We start from the raw sequence: 22803 nt of genomic DNA, 5'->3' as shown, positions 1-22803 counted from the left end.
GTTATTAGCATTAGGTAATAAATTGTAGTAGGTTGATGATCAAGTGATAATTGTTTATGTATAGGTGTGTAAATAGAATTGTACATAGTACGAGTATTTATAAGACCAAATCATCTTTTATAAAAATGTTAACTGTATTCGTTTGGTTAAAGTTCCTAAGCTAAAAACGTCACTTTAATTATAGTTAGAGCAAGTCGGCACGAAAATGCAAATGAACAAGTGACGTTGATGAATGTCCGCGTCTTAAAATTTCTGGTTTCGTCTTCTACATCACGTGATCTGTTTCATCTATTTTTAGATATTTCTTCAGTGTATGAGTTTAAAGTTTAAAATAAAAATAAAAACAGCGTGTTCGCTGTTAATTTAGTTTATTTAACGCGTTGTACTTTTGCTGATAGCAAAACCGTGTGTGTGTGTGTGGCGTTGTGTGTGTATCGTGCTGTGTTTTGTGTGTGGCGTTGTTTTTGTGGCGTTGTGTGTGTGGCGTTGTGTGTAAGGCGTTGTGTGTGTATGTGGCGGTGTGTGTGTGACATGTGTATGTGGCGTTGTGTGTGTGGCTTTGTGTGTGGCGTTGTGTGTGTGGCGTTGTGTGTGTGTGTGGGGGCGTTGTGTGTGGGGCGTTGTGTGTGTGTGTGGCGTTGTGTGTGTGTGGGGGGCGTTGTGTGTGTGGCGTTGTGTGTGTGGCGTTGTGTGTGTGGCATTGTGTTTGTGGTGTTGTGTGTGGCGTTGTGTGTGAGTCGTTGTGTGTGTGTGTGGCGGTGTGTGTGGCGTTGTGTGTGTGACGTTGTGTGTGTGTTTGGCGTTCTGTGTGTGGCGTTGTGTGTGTGGCGGTGTTTTTGTTACGTTGTGTGTGTGGCCTTGTGTGTGTGGGGGGCGTTCTGTGTGTGGCGTTGTGTGTGTGGAGTTGTGTGCGTGGCGTTGTGTGTGTGGAGTTGTGTGCGTGGCGTTGTGTGTGTGGCGTTGTGTGTGTGTGTATGTGTATGGCGTTGTGGGTGTAACATGTGTGTGTGTGTGGCGTTGTGTGTGTGTGTGTGTGTGGCGTTGTGTGTGTGTTTGGCGTTCTGTGTGTGGCGTTGTGTGTGTGGCGGTGTTTTTGTTACGTTGTGTGTGTGGCCTTGTGTGTGGGGCGTTGTGTGTGTGGAGTTGTGTGCGTGGCGTTGTGTGTGTGGCGTTGTGTGTGGGGCGTTGTGTGTGTGGAGTTGTGTGCGTGGCGTTCTGTGTGTGGCGTTGTGTGTGGGGCGTTGTGTGTGTGGAGTTGTGTGCGTGGCGTTGTGTGTGTGGCGTTGTGTGTGTGTGTATGGCGTTGTGGGTGTAACATGTGTGTGTGTGTGGCGTTGTGTGTGTGTGTGTGTGTGGCGTTGTGTGTGTGTTTGGCGTTCTGTGTGTGGCGTTGTGTGTGTGGCGGTGTTTTTGTTACGTTGTGTGTGTGGCCTTGTGTGTGTGGGGCGTTGTGTGTGTGGAGTTGTGTGCGTGGCGTTCTGTGTGTGGCGTAGTGTGTGGGGCGTTGTGTGTGTGGTGTTGTGTGCGTGGCGTTGTGTGTGTGGCGTTGTGTGTGTGTGTGTATGGCGTTGTGGGTGTAACCTGTGTGTGTGTGGCGTTGTGTGTGTGTGTGTGTGTGTGGCGTTGTGGGTGTAACATGTTATTGTGGCGTTGTATGTGTGACATGTGTGTTTGGCGTTGTGTGTGTGGCTTTGTGTGTGACGTTGTGTGTATGGCGTTGTGTGTGTGACATGTGTGTGTGGCGGTGTGTGTGTGGGGGGCGTTGTGTGTGGCGTTGTGTGTGTGGCGTGTGTGTGTGACATGTGCGTGTGACGTTGTGTGTATGGCGTTGTGTGTGTGACATGTGTGTGTGGCGGTGTGTGTGTGTGGCGTTGTGTGTGGCGTTGTGTGTGTGGCGTGTGTGTGTGACATGTGCGTGTGGCGGTGTGTGTGTGTGGCGTTGTGTGTGGCGTTGTGTGTGTGGCGTGTGTGTGTGACATGTGCGTGTGATGTTGTGTGTGACGTTGTGTGTGTTACGTTGTGTGTTACGTTGTGTAGTCGTCTGTTTGTTTAGACTAGTTTATAGCTTAGGGTGAAGTTTAATGCTTCCAAGAAGTCGAGTACATGTTTATGGCTACCTAAACGACGGTTTTACCACCGCAATTTTCCAAGTTGCGATAAGATAAAGGAGGAATGCATGTATCAATAAAATATGGATTTCGTTTCTAAGCCACCATTCTTTTTGCAGCTAACAGTCACATTAAAAAGAAAGTTTGAAATTTGTGTCTTAAATTGTGTAAAGTTGGAAGTATATTAATTAAGAAAATAATAAAAAAAAAAATTCTACTCATGATAGTTGCAAAAAAAAAATTCTTTTTCTAAAGCGATAATTAAGATTTTTTTTTTTGCTCGAGTGCGTGGGACGTCTCTGAGTCCACCCAGCTCTAAAGCGTTTCTGGCCCCGGGTTAGAGAGCGTTATGAAGGCTGTGCAAAGTGCCGAATCCATTAACCCTTTATATTACAAGGCCACGATGAACACGAGAGCTCTACTTTACCTACCATATTAGCAGTCAGGTCCGAAAGGGCGTATTTACTTAATAGTATAGTGTTATTACTATTAGCAGTTCTCTAACAAGAACAGTGGCGTAGCGAGGTCGGGTGTCACCCGGTGCGGCACTTAATGGTGTCACCCCCCCCCCAGAGGCGTAGCGACCCTTCCCGGGGACAAACTTTCAAATTTTCGATTAGCACCCCCACCCCCACCCCCCACCCCCCTCAAACTTTCGATTTGCACCCCCCTCAAGTTTTTCTCTATATATTTTGCTATTTTTTGCCTTGGTGTCACCCCCCTAAATGGTGACACCCGGTGCGGTCCGCACCCCCCGCCCCCCCCCCCCCCCTCGCTACGCCCCTGAACAAGAATATTAGGTTTCCAAATTTCCCCACCTAAATGTATCGGTTATCTACATATACGTATCACTCTTATATACACAAAAATACCTGGAAAAGTAATGAATATATATATATATATATATATATATATATATATATATATATATATATATATATATATATAATAAACTGTAAGAAAGTAATAGACTATTACGATACAAAAATATCACTTAAATTGAGTTTTATTATAAATTTTAACAATTTAATTCTTTTAATTGCGGAACAAGCCTGCCTTTATTATGAACCTATCCCCCCCACTCCCTACCCCCGTCTAGTTACACATTTGCCCGACCCTGCTCACTGAGCTGTAAAACATCCAATAAAATCGATAACTCTAAACAAAATCGATTTATACCTGACTGTACATTGTGGCGGACTGACACTGAAGTATTAATGAGCAAGCTAGTGGCATGTATGTCTACCATTTTTACAGTTGGCGTCAACACAATAAAGGCAGCCTTTGTCTAATTCAACTACTCGCAAATATTTATCATAATTTTGTTACAGTATAGAGGCATACTCAAGGCAGACTGGTGTGCTAACTACTTAAAAAATTATTATTGAGTTATAACCAGAGGCGTAGCGAGGGGGGGGGGGGCAGGGATTGCGGACCGCACCGGGTGACACCATTTTAGGGGGTGGCACCAAGGCAAAAAATAGCAAAATATATAGAGAAAAACTTGAGGTGGGGGGGTGCAAATCGAAAGTTCGAGGGGGGGGTGCAAATCGAAAATTTGAGGGGGGGGGGGGGTGCAAATCGAAAATTTGAAGGTTTGTCCCCGGGAAGGGTCGCTGCGCCTCTGGGGGGGGGTGACACCATTGCACCATTGAGTGCCGCACCGGGTGACACCCGACCTCGCTACGCCACTGGTTATAACTGTATATTGTATCCCATATCTTTTTAAAATACAGTGATAAACTTTACAAGACTGTAGAAAAAAATGTCTATCTTGTTTTTTAAGCGTACTTATATTTAACCATCCTAAATCTAATAGGTAAGTAACCTTAATGTGATATACGAACAGCCGTTACGGTTGAGTAAACATCCCACCTGAATTAGGTGGTGGGAAAGGGCTGGGCTGAAAGAATTGGGGGCCATTTAGGTAAAGTACAGTCTGTAAGGATGTCAGCTGACACAGTATTGTGTGTCTGGAAGGTTCTAAGATTTTGTACTGGCATTGTATGTTTGTTTGTCTGATACAGGTTATAACATATTAACTGGCACACTATTGTGGATGTTTATCTGGAAGGTTCTAAGATTTTTTACTGCTATTGTATGTTTGTTTGTTACCAGTTCTAAAATATTTAGCTGGCACGGTATTGTGGATGTGTATCTGGAAGGTTCTTAGATTTTTTTTACTGGCATTGTATGTTTTTTTGTCTGTTACAAGTTCTAAAAGATTTAGCTGGCACACTATAATGGATGTTTATGTGGAAGGTTCTAAGATTTTGTACTGCTATTGTATGTGTGTTTGTTACCAGTTCTAAAATATTTAGCTGGCACGGTATTGTGTAAGTATGCCTGAATGATTATAAAATATTTGAATCGAAGCAGTATTGCAGATATATATATATGGGAGCCGGACGTTTTCCCGAAAGACACTTGCCCGAATGCCGTTTGCCCGAAGGCCGAATTCCCGAATGGACACTTGCCCGAATGCGACAAATGCCCGAATGGACACTTGCCCGAATGCGACAAATGCCCGAACTACATTAGAAAAAATTACATAACCTCTTACACGTACTGCTGACAATTTTAAAAAAAAATTCTGCCATGTACCCATGCTATGCAAAGAAATTAGGACCGCTGAAACAGCGAGAAAAAAAAAAGCGAGTTTACATGTAAGGAGCTACGTTGTTGTGCGACACGGTCCAAAACAAGAGTCGCTGATGCGTGTCGCGAACGAGGGTGGAGTGGGTTGGTTAGTGGTAAAGATTTTTTTTTTAACTGCAGTGTAAACATCGGCTCTCCCTGTACATGTTTAGACGGATTGTTTTGATTTAATAGTTTGGATACATGTAAACAACTCGGAACTTTAAAAGAATTTCATACGGCTGGATGTTAATTGTTTAAAAAAAAATAATATAAGGTAAAAAAGATCAACGCAGTATTTTACTATTTTTTTAAAAATTGTTGTAGATAGTTTTAAATAATAATAATAATACTAGTAATAATAACAATTATATTGATTTTAATAATAATTTTAATAATAATAATAGTAATTATAATAATAATTTTAATAAATTTAATAATAATAGTAATAATAATAATTATACTATTTATAATAATGATAATAAAAGAACCACCCATGTATTTAAGAAGTACGTGTACTATATTAATAATAATTACGTTTAAAAGTCATACAGCAAAATAATACAACAATATTTTAATCTGTACTTAGGCTTTGATTAAGGGGTCATCCATAAATGACGTCACACTCCTAGGGGGGAGGGGGGTCCGTAATTTTGTGACGATGTGTGATGAGGGGGAGGGGGGGGGGAGTTTATATGTTGCGACGTCACATTTTCGCATAATAAAAAAAAAGCAATGTTAGAAAACAAATTTTAGATGTTATTTCGCGTTTTAGATAACTGTTTTAATGTATTGTAATAGTTAACACAAGATTTTGGAAAAATATCAACGTTTTAAAAAATTCAACTGCAATTTTGAAGGGGGTTGTAGGTTGAGGTGTGACGTCATTTTAGGGGCGGGTCTGGCTTATTGTGACGACGTGTGAAGGATGGGGGGGGGGAGGTAAAAATCGTCAAAAAAGCGTGACGTCATTTATGAATGATCCCTAAGTCGATAGTTATTTTTTACTCTTTGTAGGCAAACATTCAATCTTTAGAAAACACGATATAAAACATATTTAAAAGTAATGGTTAGGGAAAAGTGAACACATACATATTTTACTACTATTAATTAAATATTTAGCTGATCTCTATTCGAAAGGTTAGACGCACGTGAAGAGAACTAGAAATCTATACAATGTAAAACGGAACACTAGACATAATCAGTGGCTATAAAGGGCGTTGTTATTGAATGTGTTTTCAAAATAAGTGTTTATTTATACACACATACATATAAGTATACATAAATATGTATGTATGTATGTATATATATATATATATATATATAGGGAGATATATATATATATATAGTGATATATATATATATATATATATATATATATATATATATATATATATATATATATATATATGTATAATTATGTATATATATATGCATATAAATAATGTATTTATTTACACACACACACACATATATATATATATATATATATATATATATATATATATATATATATATATATATATATATATATATATATATATATATATATATATATATATATATATGGTTCCATGACAAATGATCTCAGGACAAATGATCTCAGACAAAATATCTGGTATCTTTTGTCTGTGAGATCATTTGCCCTTGAGATCATTTGTCTGTGAGATATTTTGTCTGATATATTTTGTGTTTTCAAAATAAGTGTTAATTTATACATACATACATATAAGTATACATAAATATGTATGTATGTATGTATATATATATAGGGAGATATATATATATATATATATATATATATATAGTGATATATATATATATATATGTATAATTATGTATATATATATGCATATATATAATGTATTTATTTACACACACACACACACACATATATATATATATATATATATATATATATATATATATATATATATATATATATATATATATATATATATATATATGGTTCCATGACAAATGATCTCAGGACAAATGATCTCAGACAAAATATCTGGTATCTTTTGTCTGTGAGATCATTTGCCCTTGAGATCATTTGTCTGTGAGATATTTTGTCTGATATATTTTGTCTGAGATCATTTGTCCTGAGATCATTTGTCCTGTCACCATATATATATATATATATATATATATATATATATATATATATATATATATATATATATATATATATATATATGATTTTGAGAATGTAAACATATTTATTTAATGCCATTTCCTTTGTGCAATCTGAAAATACCGTGCACGGCACCTTAAGTCGAGTGTTCGGAGAAACAGTTATACTTGAACATAAGAAGGCATGTTAAAGGGGGGGGGGGAGGATATGGTTGGATGGTTCTAGACCCCTTCAATGATTCCTGCTTGTGTCAGAGCTTGTGATCTTTAGATTTTAAATAGTTAATTAAAATTGCCTATTAAAATTAAAATTGCCTATTGATCGTATGTTTTGAATATTCAAGACTTCACGTAATTCTAAATTAAAACTTGCGGTCACATCGTTTTTAAAGTAGATCACTTTAATGATAAGCCATTTAGTATTTGCCTGAGCTAAGATTTATATGTATGTTTGTTTGTAGATAGGGTGACGTCAAGGATTAGTAGATCACTTTAATGATCAGCCATTTAATATTTGCCTGAGCTAAGATTTATATGTATGTTAGTTTGTAGATAGGGTGACGTCAAGGGTTAGTAGATCATTTTAACGATCAACACTTGATATATTCGTATGCGCCAGATCTATATGTTTGTTCATTTGCTGATATGGTAAATTTAAATTATTTCCCTTGAACTGTGCGTCACGGATGGTTGATTTCTTGCCAGAGCGTCGACCTCCAACTGTCTTTCAGAGGTCACATGCTACTTATCGGGATTTTACACAGGTAACTTTAGTCATGGTCTATGTACTTTTAACTTCATTTCGAACGAATGACTAAAAAGTGGAAAATAATACAAACGTTTTAGCATTTGTAGTAACAAGCTTTTAAATACACAAAGAATAAGCAAATAATGCTAACTTGCTTAATTAAGGCATAATAGTTCTGTATAATTTATGACTTAGCACCCCGCCCACCTCCCCAAAACACACACGCACACGAATACATACTAACCACGATCGAATTTAATACAACAAACAATGCATTTTTAGCGCAATTTCCATACGGACAATTGCGATTATTAACTCGTCATTTCTGGATGGATGGATGAATGAATGAATGAATGGATGTGTGTCCGCAGCTTTACCGCAGCTTTAAGTCGTATCTCCTCCTCAACGAAGCAATATCGAGGACTAGTTCCAAAAGCAAATATATTAAGCAAGATCCGGGGATGATTGTGGGCCAAAAAAATTCCCGGAATTCCTTCGTGGATTTCCCGGAAAAGCCAAAAACCTTGAAAAAAATGCAGCTTTTGGCCCATATCTCGGCAACCAGACCACTTAGCGACTTGAAACATTTACCAATCGATTCCTGCTATAATTTAGAACAATATTGCCGAAGAAAGTTTTCAAAAATATCCTTTCGTTTGGTCACAATTTTTTTAAAAAAAATTACATAAACACCTACAAACCGATCGTTCTCCTAGCTTGAACGCACCCCAGCATTGTACGTCTTTGTGATCACTATCTATTTTTAGATAACATAAGGAAAATTGCGCTTAAATTGTCACTAGACTTTTTATTAACTTGTTTTTAGTAGACTGAATCGCCGTTTTATATTAAAACAGTTTAGCTATAAAAACAGATTATAGCAGTAGGTTTGATTAATATTCTAGATATAATGAGTTTAGTTAATTAATTATTCCAAGATTATTTACCATCAAAGACCTGATGTCGTAACAGTCTGCATTTCCATTTCTTTGATTTTTTTTTCATTAATGCTTTGTGTTAAATAACCCCTTTAACTATTTAATAGAAGTGTAAAAATAATTTTGCAATGCTTTGTTTATTAGTAAAAACTCTTTTGCTGTTGTAGATGCTCACCAACTGTACTAATGAACTTCATTGATTACCAGTGACGCATTGCTTTGTTATCATCAGCCGTTGTACAAAATATTAATTATCATTGATTATTATTCAATATTCACAGCCATTAGAAAATATTTTTTAAAATTTCAAAGTCTTTTTTCTTTTATCCAAATGTTTTCTTTATTTATTTTTGTGTGTAGTAAAGGAACGGAGGAAAATTGAAGTTTAAATTCTTGAACCAATTACGTCCCTTAGAATGCGCAGTTCAATACGTCAGTTTTCATTTCTGTAACATAAATTCTCTGAGAATCTGGTATTTTTCCAGGTGCCTACATCACCAGAGCTATCTCCTTACCAGTAGCGTAGCGAGGGGGGGACATATGTCCCCGGGCGCCGAGCTTAGGGGGCGCCAAAATGGGTTGGAAAAATAAATTGAAAGGTTGAGGGGGGTGCAAATCGAAAGTTTGAGGGGGGGGGGGGTGCAAATCGAAATCTCGAGGGGGGGGGGGTGCAAATCGAAAAGTTTGTCCCCGGGCGCCGGGAAGGGTCGCTACGCCTCTACTCCTTACCAAATATTACGTTTGTGTAGCATCTGCAAGTTCGATCAAATTCAAGTTCTTTAAAATGTATAGTTTATACAAGGCAGCGGTCAGTCTAAGTCGGTTTTCGGTTACTTTGCATGCGATTATCGAGATGGCTCTAATGTTTGCATTAAAATGGGAGTGAACAGTAACTTTTGTCCAGAGTTATTTCCCCGTGACAAACAAACAAACAAAGAAATCCCATTTTGTATTTATAGATATAGATTGTGCATTCAAAAGCTTGTTATTGTAAAGGTTGTTATATTTGTTTTAATTTACGCTGTATTGATCAGAAAAGCATGTGGCTTTTACGTGTAGGGATGGCAGGTAAACTTTGAAAAGTAACAGGTGTTTGGATAACTGTAAAATACGTAGCCTACGGTTATCTTGAACGGCTGGGGCTAGTGCTTTCATTTTCAACAACAGTAATTAACTATTACGTGTCAACATGGTATACGCCGTAAAGCCCGTTTGTGTTATCATTATGTTTTAATTTCTTGATCTGCTTCCATGATCTGTGTTCAACCTCAAATAATCTGCAAGGAAGAAATTGTTTGATCTTTGAGATTTTTCTACTAGATGAGTTGGTTGCTGTTCCCAGCTATGGAGTTGTCTCTCCTAGATTGGTTGCTGTTCCCAGCTATGGAGTTGTCTCTCCTAGATTGGTTGCTGTTCCCAGCTATGGAGTTGTCTCTCCTAGATTGGTTGCTGTTCCCAGCTATGGAGTTGTCTCTCCTAGATTGGTTGCTGTTCCCAGCTATGGAGTTGTCTCTCCTAGATTGGTTGCTGTCCCCAGCTATGGAGTTGTCTCTCCTAGATTGGTTGCTGTCCCCAGCTATCGAGTTGTCTCTCCTAGATTGGTTGCTGTTCCCAGCTATGGAGTTGTCTCTCCTAGATTGGTTGCTGTTCCCAGCTATGGAGTTGTCTCTCCTAGATTGGTTGCTGTCCCTAGCTATCGATTTCTCTCCTAGATTGGTTGCTGTTCTAAGCTTACGAGCCACATAAGCCTGGGAACCGCATGTTGTTAGGTTTATAATAAATTTAGTTCTTAGAATTAGCCGTAGGAGCAGGTGTACCAGTAGACTGAATTCAAAACAGTCAGTGTTAAGAAAAATTGTAATGCAACCTTTAGTTTACACAAACGTTTCAAGAAAGCCAGACAGCGTTTATTGATCCAACTGCAAATATTCTACCGTACCTCCACATCCCCCCCCCTTCCCCCATTTCCAAACGTTGTCTCCTACTCTTTTTCAACTCTATTGGCTTCCTATTTTTCAATCAGACGATAAGCAAGATAAAACCTGACCAGTGTTGCTTTCAGTTATCTCTTCAAGGGGAGGGGGGGGGGGTATACGTAACACCCCAATCCTTTTTTCGCCCCGAACGAAACAGAATTTCTCTGAAAATATATACCTTTAAGAGTGTTCGGAAAATGCAATTTGATAATTAAAATATTCCCATTTGGTTAGCAAAATACTAGCTTACAAGTAAAAAACGAGAATTTGGTGACCTACTTACAAACCGTATTAACATTTTCAATACGCTCAGCGGTAAATTGAGTACCTCTTTTCAACGCCCATATGGATTTGTAGTCAGCCAATCATACACGAAACTTACAGGGTTAAAGGAGTATCGGTTGAAGATCTCCATGGGATACACGTCATTAGGATCGATATGTGGTCTTTGTAATCAGCTAGCCATGAATCTTTAAGCTTGATAAAGCAGGTATAATGTGTAGGCATTGTTATAAAGGGTATTGTAAAGAAAAGGGTAATTGCAGTTACGTTTTATAATTATTAGGACATGTCACAAGGTAAAAATAATATATTTTAGCATGTAATAATATAATTAATATAGTCGATTTCTTAACTTGAATGACTTTATCCTGCCGACGTATACTTTAACAGACACACGTATGCATTGTTTATTTTTAAATTAGCTGTGTAACAATTTCGCAATTCAGTTAGTGTGTAATTAAATTAATTACATGTTACGTACTCTATTCATTCAGACCTAATGCGCTGAGTCCGATAATTCAAGTGGAAAAGTGTAAAATACACACCTAAAATCAATTACCGGGAAAAATATTTTAACAATAACACTTTGTTATAACTAGCAATTTGAAGAATGGGATGGTAAGTTGAATTTCTAAATGTTAAGGCACTAGGCTCCAAACTTTTTGACGTCCCTGAGTCCACCCAGCTCTAAAGGACATCTCTCGTTTGGGAAACAAAGGCGTCTGGGCATTGTACCGATCATACTTTTCCTTGTTCGCCGTGGGCATTGAAACAGATAAACTCTACTTGATCTGCCCCATGTGTCTTGGGCACAAACGGGAAACATAACTTAGTGTACCAGGGGCGGAACTACAGTGCAGCCAGACCCCGCAATGCGGGGGGGGGGGGGGCAAGTGACGTATAGGGGCCCAGAGCCGACCATAATCAATTTTTTATAGTTAAAAAAAATAATTTTCTTGTAAAATAAGAAAACAGATCTACTACAGTAGTGATGTTCTACAGTAGCTAACGCACGCTGTTTAGTAAAGGAAAATATATATAGGCTATATGAGTTGTAGTGTGAAAGATAGGCAAACGTTCAAACCACTTCAATGACTTATTTCCCTTTTTTAAATAGTCAAATATGTGTGGTGTTAAGAAACTTTAAATAGATTTGCACTAAACAAAATAAAAAGCAATTACTTCTGTTGATTGTTATTTAAAAAACATAAAATACAGAATAACATAGTTTAAAAAAGGAAATGTATTAAAAACTAATAAAATAAATTTAAAAAAAAACATAAAATAAACAAGGCGAGAAACCATTACACATACAATGCTTTCATGCTTCATAATCTTTTGATAGTTAATTAAAATGCACTCTGTCAAAAATGAAAAAAAAGAATTTCAAAACAGACTAGATCTAACAGGACCCACACAAATGATGTGTTGTAACATGTTTAAATTGAAAATAAAAAAATTAGTTTTAATCCTTTCAAATTTCGAACAAGCACGTATTGAGTATTCTATGTTCATAGTTTTGTATTTTGTTATATATATATATATATATATATATATATATATATATATATATATATATATATATATATATATATATATATATATATATATGGGGCCCACATTTTTTTTGCGGGGTGGTCCTTTTTTCTAGTTCCGCCACTGAGTGCAACTTAAATTATAATGAATGGTTAAATCTTCATCTTCTTATTCAATTTGGTTCCATTTAAAGCTTAGAATAGAGAGGATTAACTATTTGTGAATATTTCGTTTTATTTTGATTTTCCCAGTATTCCTTGTCTTTCATTCTGTCTCTAATATTAACTTGCCTACATTTATTAAATCAATTGACTTTCTAATTAATATGTCGCTCTAATTTACCTATCTCTCATATTAAATTGTCTCAACTTATTAAATCGTCTTCCCAAATTGTCATGTCGACATAATTTACTTGTCTCCGTGTTTAACTGTCTCCACTAATTAACATAGCTCCCTAATTATCTTTAGAAATTTTAGTCAACGGGCCATAACAATATGTAAACAAGAAATAATTGTGTTGGATGAAATCCCTTCCAACAATTAAGAACGAAGATGAAGAAAAAGTAAGCTAGCCATTCTATCGCTATGTCTACTAAGATGTTTGAGAGTGTTTAGAGAAAATCAATTTTAAAAAAATAGTCGAATTTCTAAATATTGAGACATTTAATTAAGAACCAGAGATTGAATTACAACTTAAATTATCAATTTTTGTCAGACATGAAGATAAATAATGAAAAATATAAAATTTAACATACCCTTATGATTTTGTTTGTAAAATTAGTCAATTGTTTTCTAAGCTAGTGTAACCCTCACTCAGTGGGGATGCTTTTACCCACTGAGGTGTTGTGGTTTAAGACGGACTGACCCTGAGATTAAGTACACACCGACGCCGACAGTTGTTGTCAAGTACTCGTTTATTTATAGCATCGAGCCATGACGGCGATGCAACACAGTAGTACAAACGAACTAGCCAAGATAGACCAAAAGATCAAAAAACCAAAAGAGAAACTGTAGCCCTAAAACAAATGTAAATAAAAAAAAGTTACATTCCTGACAACACCATGTGTAGGCTACAATATACACGGGTAACAATAAAATATGTTTTGGCCAGTACACAGTACTGCCAACAAGTACCAATACGTAGTACTTCAAATAAATACTTATATTAATACTCACCCTAACTAGTGTGCACATGCAGCACTAGCAGGAATGAACAGCTAAGTATTTTAACAAACATAATTTATATAACTACCTTCATTAGGTCTACATCTTGGTCCACAGACAGCAGCCTTGCGTGTGCGACACGGCTAGGCATGAAACTACCCACAATCCCATGTCACATGACATGAAACACAGGTAATTTCGCTCACAAAAGCATAAAAAAACGTCAACAGTTCAGTTGCGATCCCACAGGGGCCGCAACCCAATGAATAAAAACTTCATATTTTTATCCCCCTTTGGCTGGTAACCATATGTGTTACACTAGGAATAAAAAAATCAATTGACAGATGATCCACGCACAATATCCCTTTCTAACATAAGCAATGAGATTATCCAATCGATTAAACGTTTTGTGAAAGCTAATCTGTCCACAGGTGTGATGCACTCTACTTATAGATTATTGTTTTCGTGTGCCTATAATAATAAAATATCTAGCGTGTTTAATTTTATGGAGAAAAACATATTTGTTTGATATTTGAAGTGGGCGTATTGATAAATCCATGAAAATAGGAAGAGGATAGGGAAAAGTAGATTATCTATAGATCGTTTTAAAATGTTTGATGCTTTTAGGTTTTTTGATAAATGAAGTAAATTAATATTTATCTTAACAAAACACTATGAACAAGTTCAAATAACATCACACTATGAACAAGTTTAAATAACAAAACAGTATGAACAAGTTCGAATAACAAAACACTATGAACACGTACACATAACAAAATACTATGAACAATTTTACATAACAAAACACAGTGAACAATATCATATAACTAAACACTACAAAAAACATATTATGATCCGTTACTACACGATTTCTGATAACAACATATACTTAACCATATAAAAACAACAACGACCATAATATCCCATCAAGACCAATATTTCATATCAACGGCCATTTGGATCACAGTTTGGGCTGTATTTACATCTTCACCCATAACAGAATCATGACAAAACAGCCCATAACAACACACCACAATACTTTAAGACCCGTGATAATTCATAACCATAAAACCAGACACCGCAACCCAAATTCCTAACAGAAGAATAAACCTACTAGTATAATAAAGTAAAATAAAGTTTCCCGTTTAGAACTAAAGATTCACCGATACTTAACCTCGGAATATGAAGAGATGGTGTGTTCAGCATGGGTCGGCGTGGTCGAGTCGGTAAAGCTCATGGTTGCTAAACCGAAAAGTCTCGAGTTCGAACCCTCGGGAAGATGAGGCTCGTTAGCTGGGGACAGCCACTCTTCTAGGAGAGACAACACCAAAATCAAACAACTGTTTGTTCTTGGTTGGACAAAGGCTATGGAAGCAAATCCATAAAGAAAAGCAGGCTGAAATCGGAGTCAATGGCCTCAATGGCGCATAAACAGTTGACACGTAATCCTTAATTGTGATGGAAGCATGGTCGAGTCGGCAAAGCTCATGGTTGATACATTCGAAAAAAGTCTCGAGTTCAAACCCTCTGACAGATAAGTCTCGATCCCTCCCAACACTAAAAATTAAGAACGAAGAAGAAGAAGAAGGTTTGTTCAGCACTATTCCCAACCACCTTTACTTTCCCTAATGTAAATCAGGTACCCATTAGAGATAGGAGGACTCATAGACCTCAAATACTGGAACCTTGGACAAGAGGCGTAGCGAGGGGGTGGCGGACCGCACCGGGTGACACCATTAAGGGGGGTGACACCAAGGCAAAAATAGCAAAATATATAGAGAAAAACTTGAGGGGGGGGGGGGTGCAAATCGAAAGTTTGAGTGGGGGGGGGGGGGGGGGGGGGGGGCGGGTGCAAATCGAAAATTTGAAAGTTTGTCTCTGGGGGGGTGACACCATTTACGGCCGCACCGGGTGACACCCGACCTCGCTACGCCACTGCCTTGGACACAAACGTCCGAGTCGGACCGAGATCCGAACTCGATTCCTTTTTTTTTTAAAGTTTTAATTGCTTGTTAGCCAGAAAACAAATAGAGAAAATCCTCTCCAAACAAATAAGTAAAAAAGATTGAATTACAACTTAAATTATCAATTTTTGTTAGACGTGAAGATAATTAATGACAAATATAATACAAATAAACACAGCCAGCTAGACAATATGTCAACTCACTAAGCACAAAAAACAAATCCAACACATTTAACAACATCCACAATCAAGAAAATAACAAACACAGACAATACATTAACCAACGCCTGTTTCTATTTCCAGGAGTCATGAGCTCACAACTGACGTCATTCTGCTCCAAATATTACAGACCCATCTCCATCGTCGTCATCGTCATCTCTCTGACCACCCTAGTCACCTACGACGCACTGGTCTCTCAGAACTTTGTCGCAGGACTTCCATCCACCCTACTCAACACCATCCACAACTACAGCGAGACTTGGTTCAACTCTCCAGAAACAACAACCCTACAGATATCAACACGTTAAGAATTGAGCTTAAAAAGTTGGGGTACGAACCAGTGGAAGACCACGAGTTCAAATCCCCGTTTATTATTAATCCAAAAATATACCCAAACGTTTCCAAAACAAAACAAAATCTCACGGAAACGCCGATTCGATTAAAATTATTTCATTTTTTAATAGCCCAGGATGGTTTAGAAAACTTATACGGTGCCATCGCTTACAATATAGACTTCAAACGCTGTGAGTACGATAGATGTGTCGTTGACGTTACGGGAAAACAGAAGCAAGAGGCTGACGTACTCATCTTCTTTGTGGGGTCTTTGAAAGGGGAACCCCCGCCCGACCCCGGGACAGATTTGGGTCAAGGCCATGTGGGAGTCCCCGGTGCACTATGATTACCCTAGTGAGTATTTTTTTGGAGAAATGTTTACGTTTAGAAACAGTTGATACACATTTTATTTTTTTATTTTTTTCAATTTAAGTTAAATCTAGTGTTTCTTTAAGGCATCTCTTCGATGGGGGGGGGGGTGGAGGTCGGAGATAGTCTACCGCCCCCGCACCCCCCCCCCACGAACGAAATGGAATTTTATATATATTTTTAGCAGTGTCCACCCCTTCCCGAAATTTAAGCCCCCCCCCCTCTCCCCCAGATAATTTCAAGTGCCCCCCCCCCCCGAGACAAAAGTCTGGAAAAATCACTGATTAAATCACCGTTACACGAAAAAAGAATGTTTTTCTGGATGCGTGATTTTCGCGTGTGTTTTTCTTAACCAAGTTTCGTTACCTTAACCATCGCTACATTGCTAGTCTTTACAACAATTCTACGACAAAACATAATCTTCCTAATTTCTAGCTCGAAATCTTTGGTATATCAATGCTAACATTTCGTTACCAACATCAACCAATATATGCTAATCTTGAACTTAGCCTTGGCATAGGCTATATCCTAAACTTCAACCCAAATCATATTTGTCAATCTAGCCTCGACTGTAGAAAAATCTACTGAGGTATTAATACCCCCCCCCCCCCCTCCCATTCCCCAGGACCCCACAACCTATGGATATAGAAAATTTAAGTCCGCACCGGTAAACTTACAAGGGCCCATCTCCCGAAAGAAAAATGTCTGAAAGAACCAATACCAACCCCCACCCCCTATCCCATGTTAAACGTTTTATGTGCCCCTCTCCCCAAAGAAAAATGTCTAAAAAAAAAACATTGCCACTGCCCACTCCAGGATATTGAGACGCAACTGACACAATTGTTTATGCGAGCAGTGGTCCCGAAATGTCCCTTTCAAATCAAAACAGTTTACATTAATGTTTATTATAGCTCTTATTTAGTTCACACTGTCTGCACTGTCTGTCTCTCTGTGATATATGCATATATATATATATATATATATATATATATATATATATATATATATATATATATATATATAAATTCTTAAATCGCCTAACTAGACAACAGTTCATCATCAAAAGGTATTGGATTATTTTGTTCAGTACTAAAAACTTTTCTTTCGTTCAACCTCTCTAGGTCAGTATGACCTCTGGAGAAGTGTCTTCAACTGGACCTACAACTACAGGGTCGACTCGGATATTTTTGCACCAAATAACCTTTTCGCCTGGAGAGACAGGACGATGTTGCTAAGTGACGAGGAATATCGTGAGTACTTCTTTGTAGGTTTATAAACATTGGTAGTTATCTATTCGGAGCTAGCGATTAATGGGGCAGTTGAAGTAGAGTTCACCTGTTTGAGTGAACTCGGCACATGAAGGGATACTGTAATCAGCACTCTGTTCGCCCTCCTTTATTTTCCCTAAAGTGACCCAGGTACCCATTAGACTCATAGCAAGGTGGACGCATGGATATCCGTCATACGGACCGCAACACGATATTCGACCTCGTAACTTTTAGTTTAGCAGTCGGGTGCTCTATCAACCTACCACTCTGTCCCATATTATATATATATATATATATATATATATATATATATATATATATATATATATATATATATATATATATATTTACACACACATATATATATATATATGTATATGTATATATATATATATATATATATATATATATAAATATATATATATATATAAATATATATATATATATATATTGGTACATTATTATAAAATTAAGAAGTCATTTTAGGTTCCTTCTTTTATAAATGAATTTCTTTTAATAAATTTTTTACGGGTTACTGCGACAATATGCTGTATATTCGGTAATTACTAAACTATATCTTCTAATTCATTAACACAAGTTATTTGTGTTTATCTTTTTATACAGTTAGAATCGCCAAAAATAAAACCAAGATGGCCGCGTGGTGGGTGAGCCACTGTGGAGCCAACAGCAAACGTGACCAGTACGCTAAACAACTACAGGTAATTAGTGCAAAGTAGGGGTGCTAATTAGGTGTTTTGCGGAAGGGGTGGCACTAGTTAAAGTATATATTGTTCGAGACGCCATGGGGCGTGCTTTAGGGAAATAAGGGTGGAACGACGATCCACCCCCCCCCCCCCCTCCCCGAAGAAATGCCAGACGAAAATAAACACTTTTCTTTGATGGGCAAATGCGGTGACACACCGTGAAAATAAAACAGACTGTAGTTGGAATTAAAAGAAAACAACCTTAGACCAAACACCCAGTGACAAAAAAACACAAAGGACATCAATTTCGCTGGAAAAAATTATAAACACAACCTATCTTCATTAGCTCTGAAATAAGTTTTATAAAACAAACTAAACGTAAGCAAAACTTCATATACATTTTGGTAAACATGTTTAGATCATAATCAAAACATATGTTACATTTAAATATTTGGTTTTTTTTATCCCACCTAACTACTTACATATGTTAGAATGATCAATGATTCGCTTGAGAGACAAATCGATCAATTTCTTTGTAAGGTTTAAAAAAAAATTACGATCATATGGAGAAGTAACTCAAGAATAACCTTTATAGTATATTTTCTTAGGTAGCGTCCCTTTAAAAATTCTGCTAAATGTTCAGTTTATTAATGTCACAAGTATTGACTTTATATTTTTAAAAAAATCTACTACAGTGGTTACATAAACGTTAGTACGAACTATATGTAGAAACAATTTCTTTTAATTACTAGTTATTGCAGTTTTCCAACTGTGATGATGTTCATTTCATTTAGACGCAGCTAATATTGCAGTAAATCGAATAATGTCAATAATGATAATTCAAGATGAAGTATAATTCAGTCGCTACCTACAGTATACATAATATATAATAAAATAATAGCCAAACACTTCAACTGACCAGTGTCTGAACTGCCAAACAAGCCCACTGACAGGAACCAAAAAGACCACTTACCGTAATATAACGCCAAAACAAGCCTAATGACTAGTAACTTAATAACCCAACAACCACACAAAGTAGTACCGTACTACAATTTTACTGACCAATTCACAAACAAGCTCAGACTTAGGTGATTTTTACCAGTGTTTCTTCCAGACTTTTTTCTCCGGGGGGGGGGGGGGGGGGAGGGGGAGCACTTGAAATTTTGGAGGGTGGGGGCGGACTAAAATTTCCGGAAGGGGTGGGGGCTGACACTGTTAGAAGTATGTATTTTCTATATAAATTCCGTTTCGTTCGGGGGGGGGGGGGGGGGAGGGGGGGGGCTCCGCTCTCCCGAAGAGATGCCGGGAAGAAACTCTGCTAATTACAAAGCTACTACTTATATTACTCTAATGTTGAGAACTTTTGAAACCTTTATTATACTACTTAAATTCAGAGATATTTTCTTTGGAATAACATGTTGTAAAAATCATGATTTTTTTTTGTTTGTTTTTTTTTAATTTATACTCCATCATTCTATTGCTCTACAGAAATATTTTGAGGTCGATATCTACGGGAAATGCGGCCCACTAAAATGTCCAAATAAGGAGAAAAATGCAGAACAGTGTGAGCAGCTGTTGAACACTACCTACAAATTCTACCTGAGCTTTGAAAACTCACTCTGTAAGGATTACCTGACGGAAAAATTTTACCGAAATTTCGCTGAACGACTGCAAGTCATTCCTGTAGCGCGGGGCGGTTTTGACTACCAGAAATATATTCCGCCTGGCGGATTTGTCGACGCTTCACAGTTTCCCAACGCCTCGGATTTAGCGAAGTATTTGATCGAACTGGGAAATGATCCGTTAAGATACGCTCAAATGCTGAAGGAGAAAGATAAACTAGCGATGTTGAACAGGAAATTTGACTGGTGTGATATATGTGAAAAAGTTCATACGGATAAGAGGGTTAAAATAATTCCTGACATTAGGGAGTGGTCTCATAAAGATACGTGTTACAAACCTACAGACTTGCTATAGCCCTAAACAATATTACGAATGTGTTGTTTTTTTTAAGATGCTAGTCCCATCGTTTTAGATGTGCGCTTAAGTATTCAAAGATGTCTTTTAATGTGTGATATGGTTTTAAAAATATATTTAACATTTTTTTTAGATTTGAGCTATGCTTAAAAGAAATATACAGCATGAATTTTGGAGCTTTTATGGAATTTACTAGATCTCTATGTGTGTTACTGTTTTTTAAATATTTTTTTGACGCTTTAAAATGTGAAACTTATTTGATTTCGTGTGGCTTTAAAGCATAATTGTGTTACTTGACAGTTTGTGTGTTATAAGGTTTCTAAAGGACGTATTAGCAAAATAATAGGTTCCCATTTGTTGCTGAAAATACTCAGTAAATGACTTCTAATATTTTATTATTGCATTAAGATGGCAGCTAATCTAATAAACTATGTGAAAGAAACAATACTCTAAAGGTGAATAATTTGAGACAATAGAAATATACTTTGTCTTTTTACAGACAATAATTATTGCTGTGATTTTTATACTATTTAGTCATATTAATAGTAAAATTTTGCTTGTGATCGGTATTTATGCACAATGTGCTAATGTTTTTTTTTGTAATTTGAGCGGAGATTTCAATAGACTATTTCCTTGGATATTTTATTCTTCAGAGGTATTTTTGAGGTTAGAAGAATACGTTTTAATCGTGTATGTCGAAATCATACATTATATTTATAAACATGTTTGAAATGTAAATAATGTTAATGTTAATTTAACTGTTAAATTATTGTGATTCTTTTTATTGGTGACAGATAAAAATCGGTTTGTTTTTCTAATAAAATAATCTTTAAAAATACAATACATCATTTTGATTGTAATTTGCTCGTATTTATTTGCGCATGAAATATTGAACAAAAAGTGAACTACTACATTGTTGGCCTAATGGTTGGTTAAAGTTAATGTCACTTTGCTTATGACGCCGCAGTAATTTCACAATAAGCGCATTCCCGAAGAAAATGCACACATATATAATTTTCAATAGCGAAATATTAAATTTGTGTTTGCTGCTTTTGGAATCAGATACTATATTTAAGTGACAAATGCAGTTAATTGTTTTAAGGAGTAGTGTTATTCTGCTTTCTTCTTAACTTTAGTGTTGGAAGAGATTCCCTCCAACACAACTAAGTATACGTGTCAGCTGGTTATGTGACATATAGGCCGATGACTCCGATTTCAGCCTGCTTTTCTTTTTGGATTTGCCTCCATAGCCTTTGTCCAACCAAGAACAACATATAAGGCAGCAGTTGTTTGATTTTGGAGTTGTCTCTCCTAGAAGAGTGGCTGTCCCCAGCTAACGAGCCTCATCTGCCCGGGTGTTTTCGATATCAGGACTTATCAGTACAGTAGTCATAATTTTACCCAATCACTGGTCTGTGTTGAAGAAAAACTAGCACCAAGTCTACTTAACTAAGATGGGTAACTGACTCAAGTTAGGGAATGTACATGTAGCTGGTTCAGGAGGACCATAACTTCCGTCACGTGCCAAGGTCATATAAAAACGTGAACTCATCTTTTTGAAACATCGACCAAATCAATCCTAACGAATTTTAAAACGTCAACACCTGCTTTTGTCGACAATGTGATACAGCGGTAAAATTGATTAGGTTAGATCAATCAAAGTAGACAGTAGTTTTACGTATATGTTGCACATACAGGACGGATCAATAATTTCTCAGTTGAAATTCGATTTAGTGCAAATGAATGTTGAAGCCAATATAGAATGAGTGAATGAAATTATGACGCGGAGATAAAAGTTAGAGCACTTTTGTGTAGCTGTAGAGTAACGTAGTTGAAGAGAGATGAAGTTGATCTATGTTGAGCAGGAAAGAAGCTTAGTCAATGGTTTTTTAATTGAAAGTTTGAGTTCCGCTCGTGTTGAAAGAAAGTTTTCTTCGTCAAGGCTGTTTATAGAAGTTTCTGATGAAATGTCAATGTTAAAAATAAACTTCCGAAGACGTACAACATTCTGTCAAATTATTTTTAGTAAGGAAGTATTGCTGTTTAAATCAGAACCTAACATACCTTACATATACAAAGCATATATTATGTATACTTCATTACACTAGTCCTTCAGTAGTAGCTACATACAATTTTCTAAGACCTCCCAACACCCACCTAAACTCTCACAGAACCTCCAATATATAATTTTTTATCGAAAATACGACATTTGCGTTTGTTGCTTCTAAAATCATATACCACATTTCAATGACTAATGTGGTTATTATTTTATAGAGAATTTGATTTATTATTTCCATGTAATTAAAAAACTGCTGTTGTAATTGCTTTGCCTGTTAGTATTTAAGTAAACATAGCAACCTTATCCTTTGAAGAGGATAGGATGTTAGGATAGGATGCTAACTTAAAATCTAGAAGTCTGTACCTGACTAACGGTAGGGAAATTAA

General features: G+C 36.7%; 1 protein-coding gene across 1 annotated transcript; it reads left to right on the top strand.

The window, feature by feature from the left end:
• Window positions 1-4856: 4856 nt before the first annotated feature.
• Window positions 4857-21077, top strand: LOC131927583 (glycoprotein 3-alpha-L-fucosyltransferase A-like). Its single transcript, XM_059283289.1, has 5 exons — window positions 4857-5022; window positions 15792-16394; window positions 17531-17659; window positions 18302-18396; window positions 19870-21077. Exons 2-5 carry the CDS (start codon window positions 16361-16363, stop codon window positions 20356-20358), a joined length of 747 nt encoding a protein of 248 aa, XP_059139272.1. The 5' UTR covers window positions 4857-5022; window positions 15792-16360; the 3' UTR covers window positions 20359-21077.
• The last annotated feature ends 1726 nt before the right edge of the window (window positions 21078-22803 follow it).

Source organism: Physella acuta, unplaced genomic scaffold (genome assembly GCF_028476545.2).
Source record: "Physella acuta isolate Inbredline_101_S28 unplaced genomic scaffold, ASM2847654v3 ptg001421l, whole genome shotgun sequence".
NCBI classification, from domain to species: Eukaryota; Metazoa; Mollusca; class Gastropoda; family Physidae; genus Physella; species Physella acuta.
The sequence above is the reverse complement of the archived record's forward strand: the minus strand, read 5'-3'. Positions and strand labels throughout refer to the sequence as shown.

Bases quoted from the DNA above. Each gene is read 5' to 3' on its own strand.
- LOC131927583 (XM_059283289.1), top strand. From the start codon at position 16,361: ATGTGGGAGTCCCCGGTGCACTATGATTACCCTA. The intron at 16,395-17,530 runs GTGAGTATTTTT...CAACCTCTCTAG, and splicing joins GGTGCACTATGATTACCCTA to GTCAGTATGACCTCTGGAGA. The intron at 17,660-18,301 runs GTGAGTACTTCT...CTTTTTATACAG, and splicing joins GCTAAGTGACGAGGAATATC to TTAGAATCGCCAAAAATAAA.